An 11,373-nucleotide genomic window follows, 5' to 3' on the forward strand; every position below is an offset into this window, starting at 1 on the left:
CTTGTGACTTGATGCCCCAGACATGTAGTTGAGTGCTTGGCATTGCACAACGATAACAGTGCACTAATAATGTTATGTCCAAGGCAATCCTAAAGCAGATTATTGCAAAGAGCACACATTTAGGAGTGGAGTGGCCATCAACCACGTCCCTGGGTCTGTGTGGCTTCTCTGGGCACTCAGGCTTCTTCCCTCCAACCAAAGACATGCACAGCATTAGGTTAATTAGTGATTTTAAACAGACCATAGGTGTGTATGGTTGTCTGTCTCTATGTGTTTACCCTTCACCCTTTTTCTAGTTGCTAGACAGTTCAAAAACCCCTGTGACAAGAAGATCGAGCAAACTGTTCACCCCTACCGGGACCCTACCCTGGAACCAGGCCTAGGGTGCCTAGGCCTTAGTCCATGTGGCCAGGCAAGGCACAGCCAAAAAAACATGGGCCTACCCTCCTGTAGGTCCAACACCCACAGGAGGTGCCATAGGGGCTGGGTGTAATGCTTATTGGGTAACAGGGGAGATCAATCCCCTGTTACCGAGATCACAATTGGGACATGGAAAAAGTCTTTCGGACTGCCTCGAAGGAATTCTGGGCACCTCCTATGTGAGGTGTTTGGGGGAGACCCAGGACAAGCTGGAGAGATTATATCTCTTGGCTGCCGTGTGAATTCCTTGGTTTTCCCCTGGAAAAGCTAGAGGAGGTTGTAGGGATGTCTGGGCTCCTATGCTGCTGCCCCCGCAACCCTGCCCTGTATAAGTGGAAGAAAATGTATTGATGGATGGCTAGAAAATTAGATAATATAATGTTGGGTAGGCTTTAAAGACTTATCTCATGTTTAAGTCTGGCTTTTATATAAATATCACATTATCCCACTGCTTCCAGTGGCCCAACAAGCCCAGTGAGGCCGAACATATATCACACAGTCGATGACAATGATCTCCCTGATGTACTTTAAATCAGACGTGCGTGATAAGAGATAGCAATTTAACATGAATGCTGCCATATCTTCATTTGCAAAACAGCAACTACCATCTCAAAGACCTTTGCACTTATTATGATGCATCCTCTGAGTGCTGCTTCCCCTTTCATTATGTTTGTTGTGAACTCTGGCCCTGGCAAACGGCAAAGGACAAGCCCAGTGTGCTGCTATCATATGTCAGCATGTTGAGGACTCTGAAGAGTGGGAGTGGGGGTGAGCTGAAAATACTTTGGCACTCTGTTCAGGTTCTTTAAAAAGAGCAGTAGTCCTGTTGCCACTGACCATATAATTCTGTCTGTTGATTGTGCTGATGGTCTGTTGGTTGTTTTGTTGGAGTGTTGCACAGAATGGAGCTTCCCCAGCTTGAACACGCTAGGCTCCGAAGACATGATAGCGCAGGTGAGATCACAGATTAACTACCTTTAAAGAGAGCATGTGTCTTAGCAATACCCAGACAAAATACTGCAAGAAAATCTCTATTAATATGTGATTCAACAACATGGACATACTGAATGCAACATAAATATGAGTAAATAATTGAATGTGTTCCTACGAATCAAAGTTCCTTCCACTTTAAATGAAAATAAGAATACAAATCGCCCACAAACAATGAGAAATTGCGTGTGTAGCTTGCTTTATTTTTGATCTATACCATCTTTGGTTGCCTTGTTTATAGGTAAAACATTGATCATGAATGAGCAACAAAGAAGTGAAGTAAGGTTATGAGATAATAAAAGGCTCATGCACTTGAACAGGTAAACAAGAAACTAAAACAGAAACTAAAACGAGCACACAAATAAGTGATCAGTGCGTCTTATCACAGAGATCATGGAGAGATTATTATTATATTCAATTTTTTTTACTATTTTGTGTAATTTTCTCACGTGTTAAATGGCTTCTTTTAAGTTGGACGAAATAGAAAGAAACATTATAAAGCACTCCAATCCTGCATGGCTGTTGTTTTTGGAAGTACCTCTCCTACCAAGGAAAACAGCCAATAGAATAGTATGTTCCTTCTGTTGAGCTTATCCCAAGGCTAGCTGCCCTTTAAACATGCTCCAGAACTGGGTCACGATGTTCTCTGAAGTTTGAGTTGTTGACATTAAGGTTTGAGTACTTGGACTTGTGCCAAGTGTCGCAAGCAAATGTCATGAGTGGCTAATGATGGCAGGGAGGATTTTCACAGTACACTGTGTAAAGTACACTTTTTTTCAGAGGCTCAAAATTGATTGGCAGTTGATTGACAAGTGGTTTCATAGGCAGGTGAGACCAGTTCCTTTGACTTTACATGACAGATGAATTTGACAAAATATCTGAACTTGATTTAAAGCTTCAGATTTGAATTTTGTAGCCTTTTCTTGTAATTTCAAATATGACACCTAATAAGGCTGATAAACAAAAGTAAATCTAAAGAAGTGATAGAAAAATCTTTAGGAGTTTTAAAATCTGGATGGCTGATATATTCTTATAAAGGGTGCACTGACCAGCTCAGCAACACCAACAGGCTTGAAATACCACAAAAGACAACTTGGGATCACTAATGTTTATTGTTGATTGGACTGCTGATAGTAGAGGTAGAAGGAATTATGAGGTGGACAGGCCTATACTCTCTGTTCAGATTCAGCCAAATGTGGCAAAACTAATTGCACAGTCCATCACAGTGCAATAATGGATAATGATCCAAAGCACACTGCAAACCAAACCTGACCGAGTATCTCAAGCGTGTATTAAATTACTCCACTTTGGTGTATCAAGGGAAAACTACAAAAATTGTGTCTTTATCAAACAAAGACTTAACTGTATACAGTGGTGCAGATAGTCAAAGTTTTCAAAGTGCTCTGCTCAAAACTTGCAGGTTGTCTTTTTCTCCACACTTGAAATGAGATTTGGAGAAACAGCACACATCAGGAGCTACTGTTAGCACTGAGAAGAGAAACTGAAAGCCATGGGGAATAATTCAAAACAATTGTTTCCAACTCTGCAGTGCAACTTGTTTTTTTTTATTACCACCACCTGACAGATCATTAAAACAACTGATAACAATGGATATAAAAAGTTAATTTACCCTGGAGTAGCAGAGAAGCACCATGAATGTACTACACAGTCTTAGCTGAGCGCTGGATGTACAGTACTGTGCAAAAATGAGCCACCCCGCATTTCTTTATATATTTGCTAGGAAAATGGGAAATTGGTGAGTTAGTTTATTTTTATCTATAGAAATATGTGCAAACAAACATGAAAATACAGCATAAAAAGCAAAAACAGACTCTGCATAATTCGAATAATCTTGAAAATATCTGATGTGATCACATTTATTCTTACCAACACAGCCTGAGCTCTCTTAGGCAGCTTTCTTGTTATTCTTTAAGGAGTTTTTAGGAATAGTTCTCCAGACTTCTTGAAGACATTCAAAGATCTTTGGTTTTGTTGTCTTTCAAGATGATCTCATAATGCTTCAATATTAATAAGGCCCGGGCCCTAAGGAGGCCAGTCCATGACTGACAGTGTTCGATTGTGTGTTTTTCAGATAACCTTTTAATACATTGGCAGTGTGTTTGGGATTATTGCCATGCTAAAAAGAAAACAAACCCCTTGCCAATCAGATGCTTTCTAGATGGTTTTACATGTAATGTAATGTAACTTTTCTGGGTTCATAATTCAAAGAGTCTAGCTGAAATGCAGACCCAATCATCACAGAGCCTTCACTGTGTTTTACAGAAGGTTGTAAGCACTCACTGCTGTACTGCTCTCCTGACCTCCTCCATACATACTGACAATAATGTCCCTGTTTACCTTCTTTAGAAATTGCTTCTTGACAGCCGCTCTTCCACTGCGAACGTTTCTGATGAGGCTTTAGGGAACAGTACATCTGATTGATCATATGCACCTCTCAGGTCCTATCTCAGGTCTTTCTTTCCTATTTCTTAAAGACCTGGCTTTGAGATGCTACTTATGTCTTGTAGATACTTTTTTAGGCCTGTCACTTCTTTTTGTCCTCCACTTTTCAGGTTTCCTCAAATTCTTTGAGAACGTACTGCACACCATGCTGATATAATAGGTTTTCAGCTAATAACTCTGTGAGAATCACATTGTTATTTAATGCCCATCAAACTGTGTTATATTTGCCATTTTTTCAGAGATTCAACTCAAGAAATTGGGCTAAATTATGTTTTGTGACATGCTGCTAGAAAAAAGTACCTTAAGATACAATTTAAAATAGTTTTTTTTCTGTTATTGGTGGACACAACACTGATTTATCCTTTGAGTTAGCTCCTGTTAGCTGTGATTGTTCCAACCGCATACAGGAACACTCATTCCGTTCTTACACAAACTTTAATTGGGCTTTGACAGGAAGTGGCTGACTTCTTTTAAAACATTATTTTTGCTTCATTGTGTTGCCTTTGTTGTTTGTAGTCCTTCAAAGCTCTTCTTTGAATTTTCTCTTCCCCCTCAACTTTGAACCCAACTATGTGGTCCAAATTAGGCAGAGCAGTGGTGGTTAGTGCTGTCTAATCGTTGTTGTTGGCTTATATGGAATTATTTAATTATTTGAAATTTTGACCGTTTTGATTATGAGCGACTAAACAGATGGTCTAAACTGACACCTAGTGGTAAGGAAGGAGAATACTGGCACTGCACTTTCTGTACAGCTTGTGCAGCAGCACCAGTGCTCGGCTCATCCGAATTCATGAGGGGTCCTTCTGTTGGCAGCTTCTCTCAAGCCTTTTAAATCATGAAACAGATGGAGAGGCAGAAAAGCAGCATGGCCTCAGTTCCTCCCCCTCCTGCCTACCAAGTAGCTTATTTCTCCTTAGCAACTGTCACCTGACCTGCAGTAGTTAGTGTTCAGTGAGGCACACATATGCACACAGATCGCAGGACTGTGTGTCTCAGTCGTTAACTCCTCGACCTGCTTCACAGGCCTCATGGCTTTGGCAATTAATATATCCACAGAGCATAAAAATCTTACACAGACACCTCTGCTCAAGATCTGGGTGCCATGGACTGGAGGCAACTTGAACCGCAGGAGAGGGTGTAAGTTTAGTAAAAGTCTGTCTCACTTTGAGTATGAGATTACAGTACATTATCTTCCCTGATGTTTGTTCTGCCTCTGCTTCAACTTATTTCTTGCTCCAGCAGAAGCTTTCATCAGCATCAAGACGTCCAGCAGTCACAAGTCTGTTTTACACTCTAACCTTTCTCTCCTGTTAATTTTGAACTGAGCTCAGGCCTTTCAGGGGAGACGCGTAGAAAGACAGCAGTGTGAGAGCGACATAGACATAGACACAGCAATGGGATTACAGCCAGCCTAGACCAAACCAGGTCTGAGTTGGCTCTCAGTTCAGTGTCTGGCATGGTCCTTTGAGCATTTTGCTGACGCTGCATACTCCATTCATAATCGAACAGTCTGGAGGCTAACTCTTTCCATGTCCTCATATGGACATATACACAGGCCATCCGGGTACTTGTTGGGGTACAGCTAGCCGGCAAGCAACAAAGCAGTCTACGTTATAAATTACTGAACTTTGAGACACAGTAGTATTGAGACTACTGGGCCATTCCTTGTAAGGTAAGATGCATTTATAAAGGCACCTAATGAAGTTTTCCTTTGCTTGCTGCTCCTTCATAAATAATAGGTGACAAAGTCTAAACCAATTTAGGTTTTTCCAGGGAGATTAATATTGTTACATTTGGAAATTCTCGCAGTAGCTGAGCTGAGCTTTAACAACATGCAGGGACATTTTAACATACTTGGAGATTAAAGGCATTTTGTCCTGTCAGCCGTATGGTGCAGTGTGCTTCTCTGGTTGCTTCTAAGATGTGACTACCTAAAGAGGAGAGACGTGTCATTTAAATCTTCACTTTTCTAAAGTTTTATTTAATTTCTGTTCTGCTTTTGTGTCCGTTTGATTTTTTGTGGGCAGTTGGGCAGTTGTTTTGTGCACGGACAAAACCCATGCAACTTACTACACCAATGTAGTAAACTGTAAACTTGACATTTGAGCAGCTCTGTGAAGCTCTTATTCTCTCTGTTAATGAAAACTACCTCAGCAGCCAGAGACAAAACATGCTCTAGATTGCATGTGACCCACTGAACATGAAACAGATGCTCTAATGCTGAATAATGCAGTCAGCTCACGAGTCCCAAGTGTACCGGAAAGAATTCATTGTGTTTTTTTGTGTGTTTACTTTGTTCTCAGCCTCTGTGCCTCAGTTCTGTAACTCTCCCACAATGATTGTGATGGTTGGATTGCCAGCCAGAGGGAAGACATACATTTCCAAGAAGCTCACTCGTTACCTGAACTGGATCGGGGTTCCAACAAAAAGTCAGTTTTCCAAGTGAATTCTTGAGTCCTAATCATATAAGTGTCAGAAAGAAACAGTTAATTTTTCTCTGTTTATCAACTCCATCAGTGTTTAACGTGGGCCAGTACCGCAGGGAGGCCGTCAAGATCTATAAAAACTTTGAATTCTTCAAACCTGATAATGAGGAAGCCATGAAGATTCGCAAGTAAGTACGCTAAAGATAAACTACTCAAAGGTGCACCTGTTAACTCATTTAAAACAACAGACTGGCCATTTTTAATATTGGCATTTGTAACAGTATGTAAATAACTGGAGAAAATTTTGTAAAATCATGGTGTGACAGATTTGATTTATCTTCATTTTCACACTACACTCATCAATCATTCATATTTTTGCAGTTTTTGTCTCTTTGCATAAACGAGTGTCACTTCTCTCCCAGGGCCTGTGCAGCAGCTGCACTCAAAGATGTTGCTTTGTACTTCACAAAGGAACAGGGGCAAGTAGCCGTGAGTAAGAGGACAACTAAAACTGTCCTTCTGATTTTGAAAAAACTTTCTCTATCTATCTCTATCTATCTAATCGTGTCACTGTTACCAAATGATAACACCTGTGTCCTGTCTCATGCAGGTATTTGATGCTACAAACACCACAAGAGAAAGGAGGGCAATCATTCTTAGTTTTGCAATGGAAATGGGCTACAAGGTAAGTGTTAAACGGCTATTTAAAGCAATTATTTGGGGGGGGGTCTTGTTTAGAGTAGAATAAATAAAATTACATCAATTTTCTGTCACTATATATTCATGAATCAAAGACATGTATCACAACCAGTTAGCTTAGGTAAGCTAAAGGTCAATACAGGATTTTTACCCGTGTATTACAAGCCCAAAAGTCCACCTATTTTTATCCTATAACTATTTTTCTTCACATAAAAACAGTTTAAAAAAAAAAAAGATTTTATGGCTTAATACTGTTTTACCTGTTTAGGTAATTAGTGCATATACAGCCATAGTCAATGTGATGTAAATTGTTTTTAGCTGTGGCAGTGGTTGAGTTGTGCAATCCTGCACAACTCAAAACATCCTATATTGCTTTAGTTTAAAAGCTAAGAGTATAATAACCTAAATATTTATTTGGATATATATTTTTGTGTATGCCTCAAAGAAAAGCCAGGCTAGCTGTTACCTTGTGTTTCTGGAAGCTGAGAATCTGGATATTGTAGCGTTGTATTTACTGTCAAGTCCAAAGAATCATATCGACCTTCTACCAACTTAATAATGTCATTACCTGTGATTTTTGTACAGAGTTATATCAACGCTTACCACGTGGTTCCTTTAAGCTATCATGATGTAAAAAGACTTTTTTCAACTGACTTCTTGAATGCAGGTGTTCTTCGTAGAATCCAGCTGTGATGACCCAGAAATCATTGCAGAGAATATCAGGGTGAGAAGCACATTTATGCTATAACCTTTTTGTGTGTAGACTTCAGTATGTACAGAAGCTGTTGTGCAATTTAAAAAAAAGTTTTAATCTAAACCTGAATCTTCTTTTCATTGCAGCAAGTAAAATTCGGCAGCCCTGATTATGCAGACCGTGACATAGATGAAGCCATGGACGATTTCACCCAGCGCATTGACTGTTACAGGGCAAGCTACATGCCTATAGATGATGAGAAAGACAGGTGCGACCTATGACACCTTTCTTCAAGTGATGATAAGAATGCATAAAAAATACTTCCTTAACTTTTGACATTTTAAACTTCTTTTTTATCTTCAATGCCATAAATTTGATCAGGAAACTCTCCTACATAAAGATCTTCGATGTGGGCAGTAGATACCTTGTGAACCAGGTCCAGGACCACATTCAGAGCAGAATAGTCTACTACCTCATGAACATACACGTCACACCAAGATCCATCTACCTGAGCCGCCATGGAGAGAGCGAACTCAACCTGTTAGGTCGGATTGGTGGAGACACGGGCTTATCCCCTAGAGGACAAAAGGTCATTTGGCTGACAAATAAAAACATATAAAGAATTGAAATTTTCTGAAATAGCAAAATTAGTTACCTGTAGATTGTAATCTTAAGCATTTCATGTGGTGAGAATTGCAAAAGTGTGGTATAAATGCCAGTCCATTTCCTAAAAGGTCAACTAGCTTCTTAAAATCATACTCTTTCTCTTAGTATGCTAGTGCGCTGGCGACCTTCATCAAGGGACAGAAAATCATAGACCTCAAGGTGTGGACGAGTCACATGAAGAGGACTGTCCAGACTGCAGAGGCCCTGGGAGTCCAGTATGAACAGTGGAAGGCTCTTAATGAGATAGATGCGGTGAGTTATAAAACAATAATAACTCAGCAACACTAATTCAATTATTCCAATAAATGATTCATTTTGTTTTTCTAATGCTTGAAAAGTTGATATGATTACATAGTCAGTTAGTATGTTTTTCCCTTTGATTCAGTCTGTAATAGACCAAAGTATATTAAAAACATTATAAAATTATCCACAAATGTTTTAAGTTTACAGAAGAGGCAATTTTGAGTGTAACGTATATGAATATTTGATCAAGTGTCTTGACAGATGAGCTGCAACATTGTTTATCCTCTAGCACCACCTTCAGTCCAAAACGTAAATTGCAATCTTGGTTACTGGCATCACTATGAGCTTCACTGTGTACTTGGTGCTAGGAAGAAAATGTTGCCATTGTACAGTTATACACTTTGCTTTTTGCGTGGATGTTATCATTTTAATCTTAATCTGCGATTAAAATCTCCAAGAGACTGAAATGTCAATACCTTAGAGGTTTTGTGCTTTTATGCTACGGTACATTTGCAAAAAATATTTTCATGTTATATTTTTCTCACTAAGGGTGTATGTGAGGAACTAACTTATGAGGAAATTCAGGAGAATTTCCCAGAAGAATTTGCACTGAGAGACCAGGACAAATATCGCTATCGGTACCCAAAGGGCGAGGTAAGCCCTGCTCTGAATGAGTTTTAGAAATATATTTTATGTAACCAAGGAAGCATAACTGTGATTTTAATAAACACACTGCTGACACCTGGAATCTTTCTAGTACAAATAATTTCCTCTGTTGGCCAGTGAGCAGCCTACCAGAAGCAGTTTGCACACTGACTTGATCATTCAGGGAGAGTATTTAGTTTGGAATGTAGAGCTAAAAAAGATTTAAATTATTTTGATATTTGTCTTTCAAAAATAAAGCTTTAGAGTGGCTTTGACAAAACTTTAGAGAGGTAACAAATTGTTGTGTGCTCCAAGCTTGCAAAATGTTGCAAACACTGTCGGAGGTCACTTAGTCTTTAAAAATTTTAAAATAATAAAGACTAAGTGTCTTTAAGCAGATTTTCTTCCTGCTCTTCCTTTTTTGTTCTAAATCAGCATTGATGCTAGCCTTTGGCTTAGTCTACCTGCATCCTGTTTCCTTCATTTGGGTCCCCTCTTTTTTAGCTATACAATTTGTTGTCCCTACCATTTCCAGAAAAATGTACCTTAAGGGTCTGGGTTAGGGTCTGGGTCTTGTGGAAAAATGTTTGAAATTATGTCTTTTGTCCAGTCCTATGAAGATCTAGTCCATCGTCTGGAGCCAGTCATCATGGAGCTGGAGAGGCAGGAAAATGTTTTGGTCATTTGCCACCAAGCTGTGATGCGCTGCCTGTTAGCCTATTTCCTTGACAAACCTGCAGGTAGAACAAAAAAACATCTCAAACTGTGCACGAACATGTGATACAATATACAACAATTTGTGATATTGTTTTAAGTCCACAAACACTTCTTCTAATATTTACATTTGTGTCTCTGAAGACGAGCTGCCTTATCTAAGATGCCCTCTTCACACTGTGCTCAAACTCACACCGATAGCCTACGGTAGGTGGTAAGAACTTAATTATATATGATATCCCATCTTTAGTGTATCGCACATTCACTCTATGTAAATCTTTTTCTTACATCTTCATTTGTAGGGTGTAAGGTTGAGTCATTTTTCCTCAATATTGAAGCTGTCAACACACACAGAGAGAAGCCACTGGTGAGTTTACATAACTGCACATTTGTTGTAATATTTAGCTTTGCCAATAATTCAGCTGTAGGCAGTAAAGTTGTATCATTTGTATGTACTGATTAAATAAATATGTGTGCAGTTGTAAAGAAACGATGCCTTTGCTTAATTATCCCTTTTTTACTTACATTGATCTTATTGACATTGTAAAGTTGGATTCATAAATGGTAATATTACATACTGCTCGTACTAAAGTTAGATCTGATTCATCCACTGATACTTCCACTTTAGTCTTGAAAGATTCTTTTGTTGCTTATTTTTGCAGAATGTCAACATCACCAGAAACCCAGAGGAAGCTCTGCAGACTGTTCCTGACCACATATAAACACTGTTTGCTGGGAAAGTTCTGTGAAACTGGATTTGTTACTACTGATAAGCTTCACTAAATTTTAGAGATGCACTCCAGTCACAGCTGAATGTGGGAAAATAGAAGACAGGAGGTCTTTGAAGCTGAAGAGGTGATTCTAGACACGGGACGACATCAACACCGAAGCACAAGGAGTGAGTGAAAGGGGAATAACCTACAGCTGGCTCTGTTTTCAGGATGTCTGTGGAATATTTCTGTCTTATCAGACTTAATGTGGTTTTCTTTTCTGAAAGCACACAGTGTTTACAAATGATTTATAGACAGTAATAATGCACTTTGTCTTGAGCTGAAGGCAAGAATAAAATTGTAGGTGTAGATGGGTTTTCATCATCACTCTTAACCTGGGCCTTCGTGTACATTTAACTGTGGTACAGATACAAAATGTGTTGTTGATCATCAAGTTATGTAATTAGGAATCAGCACCATGGACAGCACCCAAACAAAACATTTACTTTATACTTGGATGACTGTAACTACTGTAATTAAATTAAATAGCATGGTGAGTTTGAATAAATAAAAGTTGTACATATAAATATATAAGAATACTTATCTCCAACATGTGAGAAAATAAATTCGCATTAAAATTCAGGAGTCTTTGTTTTATTCTTCCAATTGCCACGTGCAACAATTAAAGTCTAAATTCTTCCCA

General features: G+C 39.0%; 1 protein-coding gene across 2 annotated transcripts; it reads left to right on the top strand.

The window, feature by feature from the left end:
* Positions 1-1,169: 1,169 nt before the first annotated feature.
* LOC146494231 (6-phosphofructo-2-kinase/fructose-2,6-bisphosphatase-like) lies at positions 1,170-11,312 on the top strand. Of its 2 annotated transcripts, none has more exons than XM_085146246.1 (14): positions 1,170-1,374; positions 6,177-6,302; positions 6,391-6,487; positions 6,722-6,788; positions 6,910-6,984; positions 7,666-7,722; positions 7,839-7,960; positions 8,074-8,281; positions 8,464-8,610; positions 9,151-9,255; positions 9,857-9,986; positions 10,105-10,167; positions 10,263-10,327; positions 10,623-11,312. In XM_085146246.1, exons 1-14 carry the CDS (start codon positions 1,323-1,325, stop codon positions 10,680-10,682), a joined length of 1,374 nt encoding a protein of 457 aa, XP_085002372.1. In that variant the 5' UTR covers positions 1,170-1,322; the 3' UTR covers positions 10,683-11,312. The 2 variants fall into 2 exon arrangements, with proteins under 2 accessions (XP_085002372.1, XP_085002371.1); XM_085146245.1 differs by lacking the exon at positions 1,170-1,374 and adding an exon at positions 1,384-5,010.
* Positions 11,313-11,373: the final 61 nt, after the last annotated feature.

This window comes from Neolamprologus multifasciatus, chromosome 20 (assembly GCF_963576455.1).
Source record: "Neolamprologus multifasciatus chromosome 20, fNeoMul1.2, whole genome shotgun sequence".
In the NCBI taxonomy this organism is placed as follows: domain Eukaryota; kingdom Metazoa; phylum Chordata; class Actinopteri; order Cichliformes; family Cichlidae; genus Neolamprologus; species Neolamprologus multifasciatus.